This window comes from Arachis duranensis, chromosome 9 (genome assembly GCF_000817695.3).
Source record: "Arachis duranensis cultivar V14167 chromosome 9, aradu.V14167.gnm2.J7QH, whole genome shotgun sequence".
NCBI classification, from domain to species: domain Eukaryota; kingdom Viridiplantae; phylum Streptophyta; class Magnoliopsida; order Fabales; family Fabaceae; genus Arachis; species Arachis duranensis.
This window is the reverse complement of record NC_029780.3, coordinates 66,462,721-66,488,393: the sequence shown is the minus strand read 5'-3', so window position 1 is coordinate 66,488,393 and position 25,673 is coordinate 66,462,721. Positions and strand designations below refer to the sequence as shown.

The 25,673-nt window shown below is 38.0% G+C and overlaps 1 protein-coding gene, 1 long non-coding RNA gene and 1 other non-coding gene across 5 annotated transcripts; 1 reads left to right on the top strand and 2 right to left on the bottom strand.

Moving 5' to 3' along the window:
• Positions 1–3,331: 3,331 nt before the first annotated feature.
• Positions 3,332–3,435, bottom strand: LOC127742345 (small nucleolar RNA R71). The gene has a single exon (XR_008003534.1). It is a non-coding gene; the product is annotated as a small nucleolar RNA R71 (small nucleolar RNA).
• A 6,152-nt stretch (positions 3,436–9,587) lies between these two features.
• Positions 9,588–13,107, top strand: LOC127741426 (uncharacterized). Of its 3 annotated transcripts, none has more exons than XR_008002498.1 (6): positions 9,588–10,064; positions 11,093–11,295; positions 11,534–11,873; positions 12,042–12,133; positions 12,295–12,400; positions 12,736–13,104. It is a non-coding gene; the product is annotated as an uncharacterized LOC127741426 (long non-coding RNA). The 3 variants fall into 3 exon arrangements; XR_008002497.1 differs by having other exon boundaries at positions 11,530–11,873; positions 12,736–13,102; XR_008002496.1 differs by having other exon boundaries at positions 11,093–11,873; positions 12,736–13,107.
• An 8,513-nt stretch (positions 13,108–21,620) lies between these two features.
• Positions 21,621–22,835, bottom strand: LOC107465927 (uncharacterized). Its single transcript, XM_016084916.1, has 2 exons — positions 22,383–22,835; positions 21,621–22,148 (listed from the first exon to the last, which is right to left on the bottom strand). The coding sequence occupies exons 1-2, from the start codon at positions 22,833–22,835 to the stop codon at positions 21,621–21,623; spliced, it is 981 nt and encodes a 326-aa protein (XP_015940402.1).
• Between the last annotated feature and the right edge of the window lie 2,838 nt (positions 22,836–25,673).

Below are 25,673 nucleotides of genomic sequence, written 5' to 3'. Positions count from 1 at the left end.
ATGATGAGTGTCACATAATCATCACATTCATCATGTTCTTGGGTGCAAATGAATATCTTAGAACAAGAATAAGCTGAATTGAATAGAAGAACAGTAGTAATTGCATTAATACTCGAGGTACATCAGAGCTCCACACCTTAATCTATGGTGTGTAGAAACTCCACCGTTGAAAATACATAAGAACAAAAGTGATCATTGGCTTCAGCCCCAGAGAGGGAACCAGAAGAACCAAGATCTGATCTAAGATCTAAAGTGATCAAAATATGAAAATACAATAGCAAAAGGTCCTATTTGTAGAGAACTAGTAGCCTAGGGTTTACAAGGATGAGTAAATGACATAAAAATCCACTTCCGTGCCCACTTGGTGTGTGCTTGGGCTGAGCATTGAAGCATTTTCGTGTAGAGACTCTTATTGGAGTTAAACGCCAGCTTTTGTGCCAGTTTGGGCGTTTAACTCCCATTCTTGTGCCAGTTCCGGCGTTTAACGCCGGGCAGTTTTGAGCTAATTTGGAACGCCGGTTTCGGCCATCAAATCTCAGGCAAAGTATGGGATATTATATATTGCTGGAAAGCCCAGGATGTCTACCTTCCAACGCCGTTGAGAGCGCGCCAATTGAACTTCTGTAGCTCCAAAAAATCCACTTCGAGTGCAGGGAGGTCAGAATCCAACAGCATCTGCAGTCCTTTTTAGTCTCTGAATCAGATTTTTGCTCAAGTCTCTCAATTTCAGCCAGAAAATACCTAAAATCACAGAAAAACACACAAACTCATAGTAAAGTCAAGAAAAGTGAATTTTAACTAAAAAATAATAAAAATATACTAAAAACTAACTAAAACATACTGAAAACATACTAAAAACAATGCCAAAAAGCGTATAAATTATCCGCTCATCACCGTGACAGCGCATTTGGACCATTTTCACTGAGAGGACGGGAGATAGCCATTGATAACGGTGATCCCCCAACATACAGCTTGCCATGGAAAGGAGTAAGAATGATTGGATGAAAGCAGTAGAAAAGCAGAGATTCAGAAGGAACACAGTATCTTCATGCGCTTATCTGAAATTCCTTCCATTGAATTACATAAGTATCTTTATCTTTATTTTATGCTTTATTTATCTTTATATTCAAAAACCATTATAACCATTAGAATCCGCCCGACTGAGATTTACAAGATGACCAAAGCTTGCTTCATATCAACAATCTCCGTGGGATCTACCCTTACTCACGTAAGGTATTACTTGGACGACGCAGTGCACTTGCTGGTTAGTTGTGCGATGATGTGACAAAGTGTGATTCACATTTGAGAGCTCCAAGTCTTTGGCGCGATTGTTGATGATCACAATTTTGTGCACCATGTTTTTGACGCCGTTGCCGGGGATCGTTTGAGTTTGGACAATTGACAGTTCATCTTGTTGCTCAGATTAGGTAATTTTCTTTTCAAAAAGTTTTCAAAAATCTTTCAAAAATTATTTTATTTGTTTTCGTTTTTCCAAAAAGATATTTTCGAAAAGAAACCAAAAGTATTTTGTGTTTCTTGTTTGAGTCTAGTGTCAATTTTTAAGTTTGGTGTTAATTGCATCTTTTTAAATTTTCTAAACATTTTTCGAAAATTCATGCATGTGTTCTTCATGATCTTCAAGTTGTTCTTGATAAGTCTTCTTGTTTGATCTTTATATTTTCTTGTTTTGTGTCTTTTCTTATTTTTCATATGCATTCTTGTTTTATTAGTGTCTAAACATGAAAAATTTCTAAGTTTGGTGTCTTGCATGTGTTTTTTTCTTAAAAATTTTTCAAAAATAAGTCTTGATGTTCATCTTGATCTTCAAAGTGTTCTTGGTGTTCATCTTGACATTCATAGTGTTCCTGCATGCATCATGTGATTTGATTCATAATTTTTATGTTTTGAGTCATTTAGTTGCTTTTCTCTCTCATCATTAAATTCAAAAAAATAAAAAATATCTTTTCCTTATTTCTCTCATAATTTTCGAAATCTTTGGGTTGACTTAGTCAAATTTTTTAAAATAAGTTGTTTCTTGTTAGTCAAGTCAAGATTTCAATTTTAAAAATCTTATCTTTTCAAAACTTTTTCAAAAATCAAATCTTTTTCATTTTTTTATATATTTTCGAAAATTTCTTTTAAATTGATTTTCAAAATCTTTTTCTTAATTTTATTTCATAATTTTCGAAAATTTACACTAACAATTAATGTAATTGATTAAAAAATTTGAAGTTTGTTACTTTCTTATTAAGAAAGGTTCAATCTTTAAATTTTAGAATCATATCTTTTAGTTTCTTGTTAGTCAAGTAATTAATTTTAATTTCAAAAATCAAATCTTTTTCAAACTATCTTTTCAATCAAATCTTTTTCAACCATATCACTTTAATCATATCTTTTTCAAATCATATCTTTTTCAAAATCAATTTCAAAATCTTTTCTAACTTCTTATCTTTTCAAAATTGATTTTCAAATCTTTTTCAACTAACTAATTGACTTTTTGTTTGTTTCTTATCTTTTTCAAAAGCACCTAACTACTTTTCTATCTCTAATTTTCGAAAATCACTAACCTTTTTTTCAAAAACAATTTTCGAAAACTCCTCTCTCTCATCTCCTTCTATTTATTTATTCATTTACTAACACTTCTCGTCATCTAAAAATTCAAACCGTCTTTTCTCCTTTGTGTTCGAATTTTTCTCATCCTTCTTCTATTCTTTTCTTCTTCTACTCACATAAAGGAATCTCTATACTGTGACATAGATGATTCCATACTTTCTTTGTTTTCTTCTCTCTCATATGAGCAGGAACAAAGAAAAAGACATTCTTGTTGAAGCTGATCCTAAACCTGAAAGGACCTTGAAGAGGAAGCTAAGAGCAGCTAAAACACAACACTCTAAAGAGGACTTTACTGAAATTTTTGAAAAAGAAACAGAGATGCCCAAACCCAATAACAATGGTGGAGACGCAAGGAAGATGCTTGGTGACTTTACTACACCAAATTCCAACTTACATGGAAGAAACATCTCAATTCCTGTCATTGTAGCAAACAACTTTGAGCTAAAGCCTCAATTAGTTTATCTGATGCAACAGAATTGCAAGTTTCATGGACAAATCAGAAGATCCTTTTCAGTTTTTAACTGAATTCTTGCAGATCTGTGATACTATTAAGACCAATGGGGTTGATCCCGAGGTCTACAGGCTTATGCTTTTCCCTTTTGCTGTAAGAGACAGAGCTAGAGTATGGTTGGACTCTCAACCTAAAGACAGCATCAACTCTTGGGATAAGCTGGTCACGGCTTTCTTAACCAAGTTCTTTTTTCCTCAAAAGCTGAGCAAGCTTAGAGTGGATGTTCAAAACTTCAGACAAAAAGAAGGTGAATCCCTCTTTGAAGCTTGGGAGAGATACAAGCAACTGACCAAAAAGTGTCATTCTGACATGCTTTCAGAATGGACCATCCTGGATATATTCTATGATGGTCTGTCTGAATTGTCTAAGATGTCATTGGACCATTCTGCAGGTGGATCTATTCACCTGAAGAAAATACTTGCAGAAGCTTAGGAACTCATTGACATGGTTTCAAATAACCAGTTCATGTACACTTTCTGAAAGAAATCCTGTGAGTAATGGGACGCCTCAGAGGAAGGGAGTTTTGAAATTGATGCTCTGAATGTCATATTGGCTCAGAACAAAATGTTGACTCAGCAAGTCAACATGATTTCTCAGAGTCTGAATGGATGGCAAAATGCATCCAACAGTACTAAAAAAGCATCTTCTGAAGAAGAAGCTTATGATCCTGAGAACCCTGCAATGGCAGAGGTGAATTACATGGGTGAAGCCTATTGAAACACTTATAATCCTTCATGGAGAAATAATCCAAATTTCTCATGGAAGGATCAACAAAAGCCCTAACAAGGCTTTAATAATAGTGGAAGAAATATTTTTAGCAATAGCAAGCCTTTTTCATCATCTTCTCAGCAACAGACAGAGAATTCTGAGCAAAGACCCTCTAACTTAGCAAATATAGTCTCTGATCTATTGATGCCAGGGCATCTAGGCCAGTTTCACTGACCTTTTCTTTACTGTTTTAAGGTAGTTTCATGCATTTTCTTAGTGAATAAGGCAAGTTTTGGATGAAAATACACTTACACCTTGATTCAAGCAACCATTGTAAATTTCACATGATTTCATGAGGATTTTGCTAGAATTGAATGATAAATTGATGATGCATAATCTCATGACTTTGGCTAGATCTTTGATGCACTTTATTTGCTTAATTTCAGGATAAAAGAAGCAGGGAAAAACACGTTAGTACTCACGTTAATCTAGTTAACGTGACCACTAACGTGGAATGGTAAATTGCTTGCAACGTTAAAGAGAAAAGTGATCACCAATAACGCCCGCGAAGCCATCATAAGCCCACGTTAATTGCCACGTTAACTAAGTTAACGTGGAGACAAAAGAAAGCTCCAACGTTAGTGGTAAACGTGAACACCACTAATGTTTCAAGAATTGGCAATGAGCCATGTTAAGAGTCACGTTAACTTAGTTAACGTGAACTCTAACGTGGAAGAGAGGAACAACGCCAACGTTAGTGACACTCACCTTTGTCACTAACGTTGGATCAACTAGCATTGCCCACGTTAGTGGTCACGTTAAGACCACTAAAGTTAAAGTTAACATAGAGCTGAGAATGATGAGCCAATGTTAGTGACACTCACCTTTGTCACTAACGTTGGAAGATGGCATTACTACCACGTTAGTGGCCATGTTAACTTAGTTAACGTGAGCTCTAACGTGGAGAGTAGGGGCACTTTGAGCGTTAGTGACAAAGGTAAGTGTCACTAACGCTCTTGAAGGTGAGGCATAACCACGTTAAGAGCCACGTTAGTTACACTAACGTGAACTCTAACGTAGGGATAAAGGGTTATAAGCCAACGTTATTGGGAAAGGTGAGTCCCAATAACGCTAGTAAAGATTTACAAGGCAACATTAGTGGTCACGTTAGTGCCACTAACATTGGAGTTAACATGGGCTATATGGGGTTGGAATGTTAGTGAAAATTGTGATTGCCACTAACGTTCTCGAACCCACAATGTCACTTAATGTTAACTTCACTAACGCCCATGCCTAATTCATACTTCTCTGCAAGCTGGGCCCACTAAAGATTGGAACTGCTTCAACTCAAGATCCAAAGCCCACATCCAAGACTTGAAGAACTCACCAGAAGATCAAGAGGAGTAGTATATATAGGAGTAGTTTTGAACTATAGAGAAGATTGGCACTTTGGAGAACTACTCTCTATACATTTACTTTTCTACACTTTTAGCTGGGATGTATTCTTTTCTGCCATTTTCCATTTCTAGAGCTATGAACAACTAAACCCCTTTCATTGGGTTAGGGAGCTTTCTTGTAATTTGATGGATCAATTATAGTTTTCATTCTCTTCTTCTTTCTTCTCTTTTGATTTACTAGAAAGCTTTCGATCTTAATTCAATTGGTTAGTTGTCTTGGAAAAGAAACTCTCCATAATTGGATCTCCTCTGAGCCTTGGAAAAGAGATGAGGAGATCATGCTAGAAATGCTTTCTCATGTTGGACCAAATTGGGGTCTGGGCGGATATAGTGACATGTAATCCTCCCAACACTTTGATTTGGAAATACATGTGGTATAATCAGTAACCATACTTCATCTCTTCCCATGAGCAATTAAATCAAGGAATTGGGATTACCAAGGAATTGGAATCTAATCACCTAAGATTGCCAAGGAAATCAATAGATGCATTGATTGAGGAAGAGATGAAAATGAACTTGATTCGGAGAATACAACATCTCCTGAGCCCAATGAATTCCCCATTTCTGATCTTACCCATTCTCTTTATTTTCTGTCATTTATTTTCATGCTCATGGCCCCAAATTCCCATTTAAGATTCTGCACTTTAATTTCTGCTATTTACTTTTTCGTCATTTAATTTTCTACAATTCTCAAACTACACTTTGTTTAGCTCAACTAGCATACTCTCCCAACTAAAGTTGCTTGACCAATTAATCCCTGTGGGATTCGACCTCACTCTATTGTGAGTTTTTACTTGATGACAAATTCGGTATACTTGCCAAAGGGAAATTTGTTGAGAGACAAGTTTTCGTGCATCAAGTTTATGGCGCCGTTGCCGGGGATTGAAATTGTATCAACAATGATTAAGTTGGAAGCTCACTAGATTGAGCATTTTTCCCTTATTTGTTTACTTTATTCAGTCATTTATTTTCACTTTGTTTAACTTCTTCCTCATCGTCTATACCCCTTCTGTTTTTCTTTCTTTCTTTGTTATTATCTACAATTCTGCTCACTAACCTACTAACTATTTGATAATTTGCATCACTCACACTAACAATCACTCTAACAAGAATAACTTCTTCATTTTTTCTCTTGCTGCGTGTTTTGTTAGTTGTATGACAGGGAGAAGAGGGGGAACCTCAACTTCCTTCGATTCAGAACCTGAGAGAACCCTCTGGAGATTAAGGAGGGAAGCAAAAGGGAAAGGAATTATTGGTGCTGAGGAAGAGGAAGAGTACTTTGAACCCAACATGGAAGAGAACTTGGAAAACAATCATGAAGAAGAAGTTGACAACCATGCTAGAGAAGGTCCTGCAAATCATGCTGAGCAAGAAAGGAGAGTTCTAGGATTTTACATCAATCCAAATCTAGGAAACTGTGGAAGTAGCATCCAGAAGCCCACCATACATGCCAACAACTTTGAACTAAAACCTCAGCTCATACTTGGGAGAAAATAGAAGTTATCCAGTGATCATAAACTCAGCCCTCAGCCAAGAACAAGAGGAAAGGTTGCTTCAAGTTTTACAAAAACATAGGGATGCCATTAGATGGACACTTGCTGACTTGAAGGGAATCAGCTCAGCCATATGCATGCATAAGATACTTTTGGAGGAGGATGCCAAACCTTCCATTCAGCCCCAAAGAAGGTTAAATCCAGCTATGAAGGAAGTAGTATAGAAAAAAGTCATGAAGTTGTGGCAGGGAAGAGTAATCTATCCAATATCAGATAGCCCATGGGTCAGCCCAGTTCAAGTTGTTCCCAAGAAAGGAGGAATCACAGTGGTGCCCAATGAAAGAAATGAGCTAATCCCTACAAGAACCGTCACAGGATGGAGGATGTGTATTGACTACAGAAAGCTCAATGAAGCCACAAGAAAAGATCATTTCCCACTCCCTTTCATGGATCAGATGCTGGAAAGACTTGCAGGACATGCATACTATTGTTTTTTAGATGGTTATTCAGGATATAACCAAATAGTGGTTGATCCAAGAGACCAAGAGAAAACATCATTCACCTGCCCCTATGGAGTGTTTGCCTATAGGCGCATGCCATTTGGGCTATGTAATGCACCTGCAACTTTTTAACGCTGCATGCTTTCCATCTTCTCAGATATGATAGAAAAGTTCATTGAAGTTTTCATGGATGACTTCTCAGTATTCAGAGATTCCTTTCCTAATTGCCTAAACCATCTTGCCTTGGTATTAAAAAGATGTCAAGAGACCAACTTAGTCTTGAACTGGGAAAAATGTCACTTCATGGTGATAGATGGAATAGTCCTTGGCCATAAAGTCTCTAACCAAGGCATTGAGGTAGACAGAGCTAAGGTGGAGCTAATAGAAAAATTACCTCCACCAAGTGACGTCAAGGCAATTAGGAGCTTTCTGGGACATGCTGGTTTTTATAGAAGGTTTATTAAAGATTTTTCAAAGATAGCCAAGCCCTTAAGCAATCTCCTAATGTCTGATACACCATTTATCTTTGATGAGAAATGCATGCTAGCATATGAAAACTTGAAAAAAAGGCTATCCTCTGCCCCTATCATCACCCCACCTGATTGGAATCTACCATTTGAATTAATGTGTGATGCATCTGATTTCGCAGTTGGGGCAGTGTTAGGACAGAGAAAAGAGAATTTGGTGCATGTCATATACTATGCCAGCAAGGTCCTCAATGATGCTCAACGGAATTATACCACCACCAAAAAAGAGTTGCTGGCAATAGTTTTTGCATTTGACAAATTTAGATCATATATTATTGGCTCTAAAGTTATTGTTTTCACTGATCACACAACACTCAAATATCTATTTGCCAAACAGGAATCAAAACCAAGACTAATTAGATGGATCTTATTATTGCAGGAATTCAACATCGAGATTAGAGACAAAAAAGGTGTGGAGAACAAGGTAGCAGATCATGTATCCAGAATCCCTTGTAAGAAGGATGATACCCATGATACAAATGTAAATGAGTCTTTGCCAGATGAACAGTTAATGATGGTTCACAAAGCACCCTGGTTTGCAGATATTGCCAATTTTAAAGCAGCCGGTGACTTACCCCCTGGAATTAACAAATATCAAAGAAGAAAACTCATCAATGATGCTAAGTATTTCATTTGGGATGAACCATATCTCTTCAAGAAATGCTCAGATGGAATCCTTAGGAGGTGCATCTTAGAAGAAGAAGGACGAGAGGTCCTGTGGAGTTGTCATAGTGCTAGCTATGGAGGTCATTTTGGAGGAGAAAGAACTACCGCAAAGGTACTGCAATGTAGGTTCTTCTGGCCCACTATCTTTAAGGATACTAAGGAATTGGTGAGAAGCTACAATGAGTGCCAAAGGGCTGGCAATCTACCTAAAAGAAATGAGATGCCACAGCAATACATTCTAGAGCTTGAACTGTTCGATGTATGGGGAATCGACTTCATGGGACCATTTCCACCCTCATATTCGAACAAGTATATCTTGGTGGCAGTAGACTATGTATCTAAGTGGGTGGAGGCCGTGGCAACCCCAACCAATGACAACAAGGTAGTCATAAACTTTCTTCGAAGGAATATCTTCACCAGATTTGGAGTCCCACGAGCCCTCATCAGTGATGGAGGGAGCCATTTCTGCAATAGACCATTGGAAATCCTACTCCTAAGATATGGGGTGAAGCATAAGGTTGCCACACCTTATCATCCCCAAACAAGTGGGCAAACAGAGATATCCAACCAAGAGTTGAAAAGGATCTTGGAAAAGACTATGGGGATATCAAGAAAGGACTGGGCAAAGAAGCTAGATGATGCTCTTTGGGCATACAGGACAGCCTTCAAAACACCAATTGGGATGTCCCCATATCAACTGGTATACAGCAAGGTCTGTCACTTGCCATTAGAGCTGGAGCACAAGGCCTCCTGGGCTATCAAAACACTGAACCTAGACAGCACCGCTGCTGGTGAAAAGAGGGTTTTGCAGCTTCAAGAATTAATCTGTTATGGGTTGAAGTTCTGTTTAATAGTTTATTACTAGTCAATAAATTGATACATACATGAAATGGGATTCTTATTTGATAAATTGATACTTGTTTCCTATTTGTTTATATGATATATATTGTATTTATTAATAATAATCTTATCTACCTTATAAATTTTTTTAAAAATTTATTTTTTTAAAAAAAATCAAGGTAACTCGAAAAAAAAAACATTTTATTTCGAATTTGAAATCACCGCTATAAGCATTTAACTCGTATGAAGGCATTTCACCTCTATCTTTTTTCTCTAAAAATTAAAATTGGAGAACCCTACTAGTGCCAAACCTCCTTGAACGCAGCCGTAGCAATGACCATCCCTCTTTAGTTATCGTCGAACTCTTCTCCTCCAGGGATAGATCGTGGGTGCCGCATCGCGCGTGAGAAGCTCTGTTTGGTGGTTCGGCTCTCCTCAATTTGTTCCTCCCGTCATCACGTGTGGAAGCTCTGCTCGGCGGTTTGGCCCTCTTCGATTCGTTCCTCCTTTCGTCGCCATCGTAGGAAGATCTCCTCTCCTCTCATCCGAGCGCTCTCTTTCTCTCTGTCTTCGTTGGTAGTTCCCATTCCTCTGCCACCGTCACGAAGGTTGAGCGTAGTGTAGCCGAGTTTAATGACCCTGATTCGAGCTCTCTTTCGCTCTCTCTCCATCCAAGCTCTCTTCCTTTCCTCTATCGCTGTCCCTGCCCATTCCTACATCACTGTCACTACCCTTCCTTCCTCGTGCTAGTAAGCTTTCTATCTCTTAAAATTATTTTTGCTTGTTTAATTCTCAGTTGCTAAGTTAGGTTTAATTGTGAGTTGCTAATTTACGCTTAGTTGTGAGTTGCTGGGTTTAATTTGAGTTGCTGCGTTAATAATAATGATTTTTTTATGTTTGCTTATTCTGAGAGTTGCTGATTTTCTGAAATGTTGTTGCTGACTATGGTAAATGAATGATAATAGATAGAAAAGAAACCCCCTTTACTGTCTGGTAATAGGCTTTCACCCTGAAACTAACTGCAAAAAGAAGGATTTATAATGAACAAATCTACTTGTTGGAGAACTTGTTATAGAAAAGGCGCATTCCTTATATAGATTAGTGGGAAGATTTCAGCCTGTTAGCTCATCCTTCGTTTCTGGCCTACCCACTCCTGCCCTATTATTTACACTTTGTTGCTTCTTTACTTCTTATTAAATATATAAGAAAAAGAAAAGGATGGATACTTCTTACTCATGAGTAGCTATCACTTTCCTCTTCTCCGCTAAAACCACTTGAAGTGGGTACCCGTTCTTTTTTAGTTATTTCTTAACCTGTAATTTGTTGCTAGAATATTAAGACTAGTTAGAGCATAAGGATTAGTAGAATCTCGTAAAAGAAAATGGTGATATAAAAAAGAGGCAAAATTTCCATACTTCTATATAGTATGAAGCACGCGTAGCACTTTCTAAGAGTTACCTAATTGATTGAATACCACTAAATTTACCACAAGAGTCTACTCATTTCCGCAACACAATTTCATTGCTTTGGAGGCGGCTCCTTTAACTACTAATCGTTTTCCACCCGAATGCTAGTTAAACATATGTCAAAAAGAGTCGAATCTGAATTTCTGATGAGGATACTCCTGCAGCGGCTGAGTTTGTGGTAGTATGAATTCTCTTTCGGACTGATTTTCTGATGGTTAAATTTTTTTGGCTGTATGTTGAACATTATGCTTGTCATTTACTGTGTGATTTGATCTGCTTGGTTAATGAGATTTGTTCACATGAATATGTAGGAACATGAGGATCTGGACATTTTTTCATCCATGGATAACTCATGGTTTTAAAATAGTCACAAAGAGAGTGAGCAAGGGTGTAAGAGTGGGAATTTAATGAAGTGGGTGAAGGTCAGGGAGGGCATTGAGAAATTGGAGGGTATACTACACAAATGACAGTGATATGGAAATGTTCTGATCTTCGCCTGTCCCAAATAGGGGAGGTATTGACTAGTTGATTGCATTATTATTGACTTTTGTTAAAGATAGCATCTGATTCTTTTCTGCCTTTTCCCTTCCTTATGTTGTTTTTTTCTTATTTATTTTTTTAAATCAGTATGTTGTGTTCTAATTGATGCTCATACAAAGTAATAGCAATTATTTTGTATTGTGGCATGAACCTTCTTGTTTATTCGCGTATTCATTCATTCTGTAATTGCATTTAATTAATTATATAGTTAGAATTAAGGAAATAGTGGACGATGAAATGCCTGAAAATGAAGAAGATCCAGCTCAGAAATTGAAGAAAAAGAAACAGGAAGCTTAGATGAAAGAGGAAGATAACAAAAAGTTTTCAGCTTCCAATAGTTATTAGGGGTGAGACTGGCCATCCTGTTTCGGAAAGTGAAGATGAGGATGGTTTTCCAATTTCTGCTGCTGAGAAAGGTAAATCTGAAGTTAAAGGAAACAAAGCACATAAGACAGCTAAGGAAGCTGGCAAAAATGCAGGTGTTAATCATTGTCCAAGCTTAAAATAGAAAGTCGAAAGTGCTGATGGAGATGAACCACAGCAGCAAGACAGGTAAGACAAATATACTGATTTAGTGGCATGTTACATTTTTGTGATAACCAGCCTTTGGTTTTTTTAAAAGGGTCACTGAAAAAGAACACTTTGTGCCTTTTGTTTAATTTATACCAACTATTTTGCACTTCTTTTTCTCTCCTGATAATGATTTCATATAATTTTTAGGAAAAAGAAGAAGAAAAAGAACAAGTTGAAAGGACCTGGTAAAGGGGGAAAGTGCTCAGGCACCAGGCAATAGAGCAGCTCCTGGAAAGAAGGTTAACATCCTCTACTGATTGTGTTGGTTGAACTTGCACAAATTACTACTGTAGACTAATGTTATTGAACCTGTTTTCTGATGCAATCTCTTTTAAAGAGAATCAATTGTTTAATTTTAGGTTAGTGTTAAATAGTCAATTATTTTACTCTCTTTTTCCAGAGTCTCTTCTCAATTATTCAGCTATTTGCTAGCTCATGCTATTTTCAACTCACCCGGTTCCCTTCTGTTGAGAGGAGCTGAAAATCAATCCTATTTATGTTTCTTGGTAAAGTTTCTGCTTTAATTTCTCATCTTGCATTCTTCTATTTGATTCTGTTGTTTATCTTAATTAATTTCTTTTGCATGCAAACAAGAATCACATGATGTTGTGTAGTGTAGTGTAGTGCTTTTGATTGACTGTTGTTGGATTCTTTATGATTATAAATTTCTTTTCTTTTCTTTGTTGTTGAATTTCTTACTACTTTGGTGATCATCTTCTATGAATCTCTTTATGGAATTCTACATCATGGGTTAGGTTGGCTTATAGTTCTATGACCTCATATATGGACAAAAAATTTCCCTTTTTTTTATTGATTTGTGTTGCTTTTTTGTAATTTGCAGAACTGATGAGGTAATCAAGATTCAATTGATGGTTTCTCCGCAAATTTACCAAAAATGGAATAAGCATTTTTCTCCATATTTTAGCTTGAAATAAAGAGGTTTTTATGGCTTATTGGCATTACATTTGCCTAATGTAAATTAAATTATTAGTTTTATTGTAGGATTGTAATTTTGTTAGTTATAATTATAGCATGTAAATCAATAAAAAATTAATTCTTTTTATACTTTCTTATTTTCTCCCTTCAAAAACGTGGTTATGGTTCCTATTGGCACACTTTCGAAGCGTAGCCAAAACCAATTCAATTGGATGTTTCTTAAAGCATGGTTGTATCTCTACTTTTTGGCATGCTTTAAAAGCGTAGTGAAAGCCAGTTTTTCTTATAGTGTGAGATATTTATCGATTTGTTACTAGTTTAAAAGGAATTTGTAATGACAGTTGCGATAGTATTGCAACTAATTAAATATATATTATTTTCTAGCAAATTAGTGACTACTTTGTAACTTTGGTTTCTCATTTAGACTGGCTTTGGTTTAGCGACAAAATTCCTACAAATTTAATTAAGGATTTTCAAAGATTAGCTATAGATTTGCTATAAATTATGATAGATTTGCGATCATATTAGCGAACAACTTGCGACGAGTTAGATTCAGAAAAATTCCTCACCAATTAGCATCAACTAAGCATTCTATTTTCTCTACGAAGTTAGATTGGATTTAGCAATGAGTTTACTGCAGTAGTGTTTGACGCTAATTAGCGACTACCTATTAGTCTATTTCATTTACGGAATTAGCTTTTAATTTAGTGATAGATTTGCGACTATCTATTCAGTCGCTAAAAAACTTTTCCGATGAATTAGCGACTATTGTGTTTGCCTAACTGATCTACGACTTGTAATTAGCGAGGAAAGCGTTGATTGCTAGGCAGTAGCTAATCCGTCACAAATTGTATTTTGCGTCAGATTAGCGATGATTTTCCGACTGTTTTTGTGGTAGCTAATCGGCCTTATTCTTGTAGTGTTAAGATTCTGCACTCTAATTTCTGCTATTTACTTTTCCATCATTTAATTTTCTGCAATTCTCAAACTACGCTCTGTTTAGCTCAACTAGCATACTCTCCCAACTAAAGTTGCTTGACCAATCGATCCCTGTGGGATTCGACCTCACTCTATTGTGAGTTTTTACTTGACGACAAATTCGGTATACTTGCCGAAGGGAAATTTGTTGAGAGACAAGTTTTTGTGCATCATCTATCTAAGGCCACTTTAAGTTTCATGAATGAAACAAGGTCCTCCATTAGAAATTTGGAGGCACAAGTGGGCCAGCTGAGTAAAAAAGTCACTGAAACTCCTCCTAGTACTCTCCCAAGCATTGCAGAAGAGAATCCAAAAAGAGAGTGCAAGGCCATTGATATAATCAATATGGCCGAATCCAAAGAGGAAGAGGAGGGCATGAATCCCAATGAGGAAGACCTCATGGGACGTCCTCCAGACAGAAAGGAGTTCCCTATTAAGGACTTAAAGGAATCTGAGGCTCATATAGAGACCATAGAGATTCTATTAAACTTCCTTCTACCATTCATGAGCTCTGAGAACTATTCTTCCTCTGAAGAGGATGAAGATGTAACTGAAGAGCAAGTTTCTCAATATCTAGGAGCCATCATGAAGCTGAATGCCAAGTTGTTTGGTAATGAGACTTGGGAAGATGAACCTCCCTTGCTCATTAGTGAACTAAATACATGGGTTCAGCAAACTTTACCTCAAAAGAAACAATATCCTGGTAAATTCTTAATACCCTGTACCATAGGCACCAAGACCTTTGAGAAGGCTCTGTGTGACCTAGGGTCAAGTATAAATCTTATGCCACTCTCTGTAATGGAGAAACTGGGAATCTTTGAGGTACAAGCTGCAAGAATCTCATTAGAGATGGCAGACAAGTCAATAAAATAAGCTTATGGATTGGTAGAGGACGTGTTAGTGAAGGTTAAAGGCCTTTACATCCTTACTGATTTCATAATCCTAGACACTGGGAAGGATGAGGATGAATGCATCATCCTTGGAAGACCCTTCCTAGCCACAGCAAGAGCTGTGATTGATGTTGACAGAGGAGAGCTAGTCCTTCAATTGAATGGGGACTACCTTGTGTTTAAAGCTCAAGGATCTTCCTCTGCAACCATGAAGTGGAAGCATGAAAAGCTTCTCTCAATGCAGAGTCAAACAGAACCCCCATAGTCAAACTCTAAGTTTGGTATTGGGAGGCCACAACCAAACTCTAAGTTTGGTGTTGAACCCCCACACTCAAACTCTAAGTTTGGTGTTGGGAGGTTCCAACAATGCTTTGAATACCTGTGAAGCTCCATGAGAGCTCACTGTCAAGCTATTGACATTAAAGAAGCGCTTATTAGGAGGCAACCCAATTTTTATTTATCTAATTTTATTTTTATTTTATTGTTCTTTTATGTTTTATTAGGTTCATGATCATGTGGAGTCACAAAACAATCACTAAAATTAAAAATAGAATAAAAAACAGCAGAAGAAAAAGCACATCCTGGAGGAAGAGCTTACTGGCGTTTAAACTCCAGTAAGGAGCATCTGGCTGGCATTCAACACCAGAACAGAGCATGAATCTGGCGTTGAACGCCAGAAACAAGCAGCAGTCTGGCGTTTAAGTGCCAGGATTGCACCCTGAGGAAAGCTGGCATTTAACGCCAGCAACAAGCATCAGGCTGGCGTTAAACACCAGAAACATGCTACATTTGGGTGTTTAACGCCAGAAACAAGCTTCAGTCTGGCATTAAATGCCAAGATTGTATGCAGAGGGCATTTTACATGCCTAAAGGGGGAAGGGATGAGAAATCCTTGACACCTCAGGATCTGTGGACCCCACAGGATCCCCACCTACCTCAACTCACCTGCTCTCTTCTTCACACAAACCAAAAACACTCTTCCCCAAACATCATTCACCAATCACCTCAATCTCTCTTCCCCATCACCTCTTCACCACTCACATCCATCCTCTCTTTTCCACAGGATCCCCACCTACCTTCAAATTCAACATCTCTTTCCCACCCAAATCCCCCCTTAGACGAAACACATACCCCTCTACCTATCCTCCATATATTCTTTTTCTTCTTCTATTCCTTTCTTCTTTTGCTCGAGGGCGAGCAAAATTCTAAGTTTGGTGTGGTAAAAGTATGGCTTTTTTGTTTTTCCATAACCATTGATTGCACCTAAGGCCAGAGAAATCTCAAGAAATAGGAAAGGAAAGGCAATTGCTTCAACCTCTGAGTCATGGGAGATTGAGAGATTCATCTCAAGGGTCCATAGCTCAATAATAGAGCATTTGACTATACATCAAGAGAGCCCACTCATGGACCTCATCAAGAAATCCCTGAGAGGCCTCAAGGGATAAATTTTCCTCCACATAACTATTGGGAGAAACTAAGGATAGGAGCACCAAAATCACTAGGGATCAAGCAACAGAAGTAAGGAAGAGACATAAAAGAGCTCAAAGAGCAGCATTGGTTCTTCAAGAGGAAGACGCCACCCTCACTAAGGTGGACTCATTCCTTAATCTCCTTGCTCTTATTTTTCTGTTTTTCGATTTTTATGCTTCATGTTTATCTATGTTTGTGTCTTTACTACATGATCATTAGTATTTAGTAACTATGTCTTAAAGCTATGAATAATTCCATGAATCCTTCACCTTTCTTAAATGAAAAATGTTTTTAATACAAAAGAACAAGAAGTACATGAGTTTCGAATTTATCCTTGAATTTAGTTTAATTATATTGATGTGGTGACAATACTTTTTGTTTTCTGAATGAATGCTTGAATAGTGCATATTTTTGATCTTGTTGTTTATGAATGTTAAAATTGTTGGCTCTTGAAAGAATGATGAACAAAAGAAATGTTATTGATGATCTGAAAAATTATAAAATTGATTCTTGAAGCAAGAAAAAGCAGTGAATAAAAAGCTTGAAAAAAAAGTGAAAAAAATAGAAAGAAAAAGAAATAGCAAGCAGAAAAAGCCAATAGCCCTTAAAACCAAAAGGCAAGGGTAAAAAGGATCCAAGGCTTTGAGCATCAATGGATAGGAGGGCCCAAGGAAATAAATCCAGACCTAAGCGGCTAAATCAAGCTGTCCCTAACCACGTGCTTGTGTCATGCAGGTCCAAGTGAAAAGCTTGAGACTGAGTGGTTAAAGTGGTGATCCAAAGCAAAAGAGTGTGCTTAAGAGCTCTAGAAACCTCTAACTAAGGACTTTAGCAAAGCTGAGTCACAATCTGAAAAGGTTCACCCAGTTATGTGTCTGTGGCATTTATGTATCCGGTGGTAATATTGGAAAACAAAGTGCTTAGGGCCATGGCCAAGACTCATAAAAGTAGCTGTGTTCAAGAATCAACATACTTAACAAGGAGAATCAATAACACTATCTGAACTCAGAGTTCCTATAGATGCCAAGCATTCTAAACTTCAAAGGATAAAGTGAGATGCCAAAACTATTCAGAGGCAAAAAGCTACAAGTCCCGCTCATCTAATTAGAACTAATATTCATTGATATTTTGGGATTTATAGTATATTCTATTCTTTTTATCCTATCTTATTTTCAGTTGCTTGGGGACAAGCAACAATTTAAGTTTGGTGTTGTGATGAGCAGATAATTTATACACTTTTTGGCATTATTTTTAAGTAGTTTTTAGTAGGATCTAGTTACTTATAGGGAAATTTTCGTTAGTTTTTATGAAAAATTCACATTTCTGGACTTTACTATGAGTTTGTGTGTTTTTCTATGATTTCAGGTATTTTCTGGCTGAAATTGAGGGACTTGAGCAAAAATCTGATTCAGGCTGACAAAGGACTACTGATGCTATTGGACTCTGACCTCCTTGCACTCGAGATAGATTTTCTGGAGCTACAGAACTCCAAATGGTGCGCTCCCAATTGCGTTGGAAAGTAGACATCTAGATCTTTCCAGCAATATATAATAGTTCATACTTCATTCAAGTTTAGATGATGCAAACTGGCGTTCAACGCCAGTTCCATGCTGCATTCTGGAGTAAAACGCCAGAAACACGTCACAAACCAGAGTTAAACGCCAAAAACACGTTACAACTTGGCGTTTAACTCCAAGAGAAGCCTTTGCACGTGTAAAGCTCAAGCTCAGCCCAAGCACACATCAAAGTGGGCCCCGTAAGTGGATTTCTGCACTTAGACTTATTTCTGTAAACCCTAGTAACTAGTCTAGTATAAATAGAATATTTTAATATTGTATTAGATATCTTTAGGTCTCAGTTTTAATCTATTGTTCATCTTAGGAGACTATTGAATTACTACTATTTTCTATTCAATTCAGCTTATTCTTATTCTAAGATATTCATTGCACTTCAACATGATGAATGTGATGATCCGTGACACTCATCGTCATTCTCACCTATGAACGCGTGATTGACAACCATTTCCGTTCTACCTTAGACCGTGCACTATCTCTTGGATTCCTTATGCACGACGCATGGTTGCCCTCGCCTGACAACCGAGCCTTCCATTCCGTGAGATCAGAGTCTTCGTGGTATAAGCTAGAATCCATTGGTAGCATTCATGAGAATATGAAAAGTCTAAACCTTGTCTGTGGTATTCCGAGTAGGATTCAGAGATTGAATGACTGTGACGAGCTTCAAACTCGCGATTGTTGGGCGTGGTGACAGACGCAAAAGAATCAATGGATTTTATTCCGACATGATCGAGAACCGACAGATGATTAGTCGTGCTGTGACAAGAGCATTTGGACCACTTTTACTGAGAGGATGGGATGTATCCATTGACAACGGTGATGCCCTACACACAGCTTGCCATGGAAAGGAGTAAGAAGGATTGAAGGAAGGCAGTAGGAAAGCAGAGATTCAACAGGAATAAAGCATCTCCACACACTTATCTGAAATTCCCACCAATGATTTACATAAGTATCAATATCTTTATTTTATGTTTTATTTATTATAATTTTCGAAAACCATTATAAACCATTTGAATCCGCCTAACTGAGATTTACAAGATGACCATAGCTTGCTCCATACCAACAATCTCTGTGGGATCGACCCTTACTCACGTAAGGTTTATTACTTGGATGACCTAGTACACTTGCTTGTTAGTGATGCGGAGTTGTGAAGAAAGTGCTGAGTTAGAGATCACAATTTTGTTCACCAGGACTCAACAACCTTTAGCATCTTCATCTTTAGTTCATTGGCCCCTTCCCTTTGTCCTTCTTCTTGGTAGGTGATAAGCCACTTTCACCTGGCTTGGAAGAACCTTCTTGAGCCTTGGTGTCCTTGGGCTTCCAAAATCCTAGCCTCCTTATGTAATCCTTCTCATCTTCCTTATGTTTGGCTAGGATTTCCTCTTGTCTTGCACTTAGCTCGTCTATCCCTTGCATAAAGGTTGGGTAACCTGGGTTTAGAGCGGCAACAGCATTACACAAGTGATTCAACTTTGCTTGTGTGTTGATGTCATACTGCCTCCTGGATATGGTCTTGGCATCATAGAGATGCCTGAACTCGGCCAAGTTCTTCTGTTGCCACTTGCCTTGCTCTCCTATTTTGTTTAGTGCGCTTCGCACCTCTCCCCAGTCAAATTGTTCTTGCTGCTCCTTCCTCATATGCTCCCAACTCTCTTGGAGATGTTGAATGTTTTGGTTGACTTGGCTCTATTGTTGTTGCTGAGCCTCCTTGAATTGGTTGACATCCTCCCTCAAGTGGTGTAGATATCCCCTCATTTGGTGCACATCTCCTTGCATTTGTTCCCAATTGAATCCCTCTGGAAACTGTTGATATTGGTAGTGTGGTGGTGGTTAAAGTGCTAGAAATTGAGGTTGTTCTTCTACCTCCCATTCTTCTTATTGTTGTGGTGGTTCATGAGCATGGGCTCTTCGTTCTCTAGCTCTGTTGAGTGGGTGGACAACAACTATTTTTGCCATCTTCTTGGCAGTGATAAACTTGTCATGCTTCACAATCACCTCATCAATAATCTTTTCAACTCCAGCCTCATCACACAGCCTTTGTATGATGCTGGGGAATGCCAACCTTGTGTTGTCACTGGTGCTTTTTAGCACTTTGTTGATGTTGTTGGCAATCATCTCTCCCACATTGATGTTCTCTCCTTTCATGATGCTGTAAATGAGCATAGCTCTCTCCTTGGTCATCTCTGAAGTGTTGAATGTGGGGATCAGGGACCTTGTCACAAATTCTAGCCACCCTCTAGCTTGGGGGCTCAAATCTCTTCTCCTCAATTGGTTAGGTATCCCATCCTTGTCGTTTATCCACTGCACATTCATCACACATATTTCGTTCAAAATCTCCTTAAACCCAGGGTCTTGTTGCTTCATTCTCTCTTCATAGCTCTGAGTGGAGCTTGTCCTCTTCACCATTAGCATTCTTTCTATGCTAGAGGGGCTATAGTCAATGGATTTCCCCCTCACATAGATAATGTAGCCATATTGTTGCCCTAGTTGAGGTACCGCGTTGGCATAGAACTTCCTCACCAAGCTTTCTACCACTTTCCTTGGTGGGTTGTATAGGAGTGACCAACCCCTCTGTTCAATCTCAATGTTGATCTCAATGTGCTCATTCCTCCCTAGTTAGAATCCAACTTCTGGGATGATTTCCCTCTCACTCACCCAACCATAAAATTGGTCTTGGTTGAATACGGAGAGGAACTTGTAGGTATTGAAAGAGCTTGAGGATCCAGAGGTTGGTTCCCTGGTTCTTCTTTTCTTTGAGGCTGAGCTTTTTGGTGGTGCCATTAGGTTGGAAAAGTTTAGAAAGAAAAGGTTGAAAGAAAGAGAAGGCAAAACAAGGTTTTGCTCCAACACCAAACTTAGGACTTGATTGTCCCAATCAAGAAAAAGAAAGAAAATAGGGGATAGTAGAGGACAAAAGGAGATGCAAAGGTGAGTGTTGTAGGGGTTGTTGAAGTGCGAGAGGAGATGGGGAGTGAGGCTTTTATAATGGTTGAATGATGTGGTTCGAAGGTGGGAAATAAAAGGGATTAAATGTTTTCCCACTTTGGGAAGTGGCACCTAGCGTGGGAAGAGGCGCCAACTCTTTTCTCACTGTGTCTTCTGCGTGTGTTGAGTTCCAAAGTGCAAGTACACTTTGACTTCCTTGTTTTGTGAGTTGTTTAGCATGTGGGCCCCATCTTCTCTCCTGAAATTGAAACTGAACCTATTAGTGATGATAAAATAACCCCTTCACATTCCTTCTCATCAAGAATAAATTAGGTTGCAACTGATGGGTGTCCCTTGGGACACCAAACTTAATTCTTTGGCATCTTAATAAATTGATTTCATCATTGTGTATTTAATGTGTTCATAAGAGTGGAATAACATCAATCTTTTCATTTTTTTTATTCCAAACTCCTCTGAACTCATTAAATCACGTTCATGTTCTTACCCAAGATATTAAGTGCTTTCAAAATGGGTGACTTGGGCTGATATGTTATCATTGGTGGTGGCCTCACCAAACTTAATCTCTGGGCTTACTCTTCAAAATCAAACTTGCTAATTGTTTGTAAGCCTAGATTAAGTAGGTGAGAGGCCACACCAAACTTAGCACTTTAGCTAGTTCTCAGCTCATTCACTCATCATTAGTTATGCATTCATCAAGTTGCAAATCTCAAATAAAAGAAATAAAAGAGTGTAAAGAAGATCTAACTATCAAAGCTAACATCAAACTTCCTAATCTACAATTGTAAACTAATCCTAATTACTGAAAATTAAGCTATCTAATTGATAGAATTTAAACTACAACTAAGAAAAGCAATTAATCAAAAAGGATAAAGTGTTGGGGTGCCTCCCAACTAGCGTTTCTTTATTGTCATTAGCTTGACATTCCTTCATCTTTAGCTGAGCTTGTAGCTCACTCTCTGCTCCTCTAAGGAGCCTCCCAAGTAGTGTTTGAGTCTATGGCCATTGACAGAAAAAGTTCTCTGAGTTTTGTCTTCCACGAGCTCCACATGACCATAAGGAAATACTTTGAGTATGGTGAAAGGTCCTGACCATCGAGACTTAAGTTTCCCAGGGAAGAACTTGAGTCTTGAGTTGTAGAGTAACACCTTCTGCCCTTCAGTGAACTCTCTCCTTGCTATCTTTTGGTCATGCCACCTTTTTGTATTCTCTTTATAGATTTTTGCATTCTCATATGCTTGATTTCTAAACTCTTCCAGTTCATTGAGTTGCATTAATCTCTTTTCTCCAGTAGCTTTCTCATCAAAATTGAGTAGTTTTAGAGCCCAGAAGGCTCTGTACTCCAGTTCAACTGGTAAGTGGCAAGCCTTGCCAAATACTAGTTGGTTTGGTGACATCCCAATGGGAGTCTTGAAGGCCGTCCGGTAGGCCCATAGAGCATCATCTAGCTTCCTAGACCAGTCCTTTGTTGAGCTTCCAACAGTTTTTTCAAGTATTCATTTCAGCTCTCTGTTGGAGATCTCGGCTTGCCCATTAGTTTGTGGGTGGTAAGGAGTAGCCACTTTGTGTTTGACTCCATATCTGAGAAGGAGTGCTTCCAATTATTTGTTGCAGAAGTGTGATCCTCCATCACTAATGAGAGCTCTGGGAACTCCAAATCTGCTGAAGATATTCCTTCTTAAGAATTTTATCACAACCTTGTTGTCATTTATTCCAGTAGCTATAGCTTCTACCCATCTTGAAACATAATCGACAACCACCAATATGTAGCTATTTGAGTATGAGTTTGGGAATGGTCCCATGAAATCTATTTCCCATACATCAAATAGTTCCAGCTCTAGTATGTATTGCTGTGGCATCTCATTCCTCTTGGTTAGATTACCAGCCCTTTGACATTCATCACACCTTGACACCATTTCCTTGGCATCCTTAAAAACTGTTGGCCAGTAAAATCCATATTGGAGCACCTTTGCTGCTATCCTTTCTCCACTGAAATGACCTCCATATACTGATCCATGGCACTGCCATAATACTTTCTGCCCTTTTTCATGGGATATACACCTTCTTAGGACACCATCATTACACTTTTTGAACAAATAGGGGTCATCCCAAATGTAGTGTTTGGCATCCTTGATTAGCTTCCTCCTCATGTGCTTATTAATGTTAGTTGGTAGCTCCCCAATAGCCTTGAAGTTAGCTATGTCTGCTAACCAAGGGGCTACTCGATCATCAATTGTTTATTATGGAAGCTTTCATTTACTGCTACTTGCTGCATTTTTTCTTCTTGTGGAATCCTTAAGAGGTGGTCAGCTACCTTGTTCTCTGCTCTGCTCCTATGTTTAATCTCAATATCAAATTCTTGGAGCAACAGGATCCACCTTATTAGTTTGGACTTAGATTCTTGTTTGGTAAGCAAGTATTTGAGTGCTGCATGATCAGTGAACACAATTACTTTTGAGCCAATGAGATATGACCTAAATTTATCAAAAGCAAAAACTATGGAAAAAAGTTCTTTCTCTGTGGTGGTATAGTTCCTTTGATTCTCATTAAAGACCTTGCTAGCATAGTAGATTACATGTACTAGCTTGTCTTTCCTCTGTCCTAGAACAGCACCAACAACAAAATCAGATGCATCACACATTAGTTCAAAGGGAAGATCCCAACTTGGTGGTGCTATAATAGGTGCAGAGGACAGCCTCTTTTTGAGTTCATCAAAGGCTACCATGCATTCTCTATCAAAAATAAAAGGAGTATTTGAGACAAGTAGGTTGTTAAGGGGTTTTGCAATCTTTGAAAAATCTTTAATAAACCTCCTATAGAACCCAGCATGTCCCAAAAAGCTTCTGATTGCTTTGACATTGCAAGGTGGAGGTAGTTTTTCAATTACTTCCACTTTTGCTCTGTCTACTTCTATGCCATCTTTTGAAATCTTGTGACCATGAACCACCCCTTCAGTCACCATAAAATGGCACTTCTCCCAGTTTAAAACCAGGTTGGTTTCTTGACACCTTTTTAGCACAAGAGAAAGATGGTATAGGCAATCAGAATATGAGTTCCCAAACACAGAGAAGTCATCCATAAATACTTCTATGAACTTCTCAATCATATCTGAAAAAATGGAGAGCATGCACATTTGGAATGTTGCAGGTGCATTGCACAATCCAAAGGGCATTCTCCTATAAGCAAATACACCATATGGACAAGTAAATGAAGTTTTTTCTTGATCCTTGGGATCTACAACAATTTGGTTGTAGCCTGAGTATCTATCTAGGAAACAATAATACTCATGTCCTGCCAGTCTTTCAAGCATTTGGTCCATTAATGATAGGGGGAAGTGATCCTTCCGGGTGGCTTCATTAAGTTTTCGGTAGTCAATGCACATACGCCAGCCGGTCACCGTTCTTGTGGGTATCAATTCATTCTTCTCATTTGACACAACAGTGATGCCTCCCTTCTTAAGAACTACTTGCACTGGGCTTACCCAAGGGCTGTCTGAGATGGGTAGATCACCCCTGCTTGCCACAACTTCAACACTTCCTTCTAAACCACTTCATTCATAGTTGGGTTCAACCTCCTTTGTTGCTGCCTTGAGGGTTTGGCATCCTCTTCAAGTAAGATTTTATGCATGCACATTGAAGGACTGATCCCCTTTAAATCTGAAAGTGTCCAGCCTATGGCATCCTTGTGTTGTCTCAGCACTTGGATGAGTTCCTCTTCTTGTTCCTTACTCAGACTTGAATTTTTTATTACTGGGTAAGTGTTGTTGCACCCAGATATGCATACTTCAAGATGGGTGGTAAGGCTTTCAGCTCTAGTTTTGGTGACTCTGCATCTTTATTGTCTGTGGTAGTTGGCATGATTGAGTTCCTCATGGTTACTTGTGGTAGTTTTCTATCTGATGCTTGCTCCAGCTCAATATTTTCTCCGCATTGTTCTTCTCCCATAACCTCTTGAACTATCTGTTCCATGGTGTTGATGATTGGATTTTTGATGGTTTAGAATTTCACAAATGAATTCTCGTTGCAAGTATAGTTCCTAAACCAAACAATAATCTTTTCATACAAAAAGTTGTTTGTCACTAAAATAAACCCCTAAATTTATAAACCAAAGTATTGAACCTCGGGTTGTTCTCCCTAGGAAATACAATAAAGTGTCTTGTTATTGGTTGTGAGTTATTTTTGGGGTTTTAATAAGAAACATGAAAGATAAATGGCAAAAAGTAAACTAATGGCTAAAAAGGTCTTGGCGAGGGTTGGTGGTCAAAGATCTCTATCCTAATCACTAACCACAATATGAGAATTGGCAAGGATTAATCTCACTAAATCATCCTCTAACTAATGGTAAAGGAAAGTTGAATGAGATATATCAATCCAAGTCCATAGGTCCTAACTCTCCACTAATTCAATTAGTGAGAACTAGAGTCAATGGATCCCAATCATCAATCACTTGGACATTAGTAACTCAAGAGGTCCTAAGTTACCTTTCCAAGCTAAGAGTATAAAAATTCTACTCTAAAATCCAACCAAGCATTTCATCAAACACTTGGAAGGCATAAAAGGAAAGCATAGTAAATCAACAACAAGAACGAAATCTAACAACAATTATTGCAAAGAATTAACAACAACAAATCAAAAGGAACACAATTATTATGATTTACCTTGAATTGAATTGAAAGAGAAAGGAAGGAACAAAAGTAGATCTACAAAAAAATACAAGAACAACATAAAGGAAAATACAACAAAAAAATAGAGGAAGATGAATGTAACAACAAGGAATTAAGAGGATAGAAGTAGAAGAAGATGAATTAAAATCTAGATCTAAGAACTAAACCTAATCCTAATCCTAATCCTAGAGAGAAGTGAGAGCTTCTCTCTCTAGAAATTAATTCTAACTACTAAACTAAACTAATGGTAACTAACTTGTTCATACCTCTTCAATCCTTGGCTTAAATAGCATCAGAAATGAGTTGGATTGGGCCCACAAGGCTT

Coding starts and splice junctions, on each gene's coding strand:
- LOC107465927 (XM_016084916.1), bottom strand. CDS start 22,835: ATGAGGAGGAAGCTAATCAAGGATGCCAAACACTACATTTGGGATGAC. Junction 22,149..22,382: donor CTGGAATAAATGACAACAAG/GTTGTGATAAAA, acceptor AGCTCAACAAAG/GACTGGTCTAGGAAGCTAGA.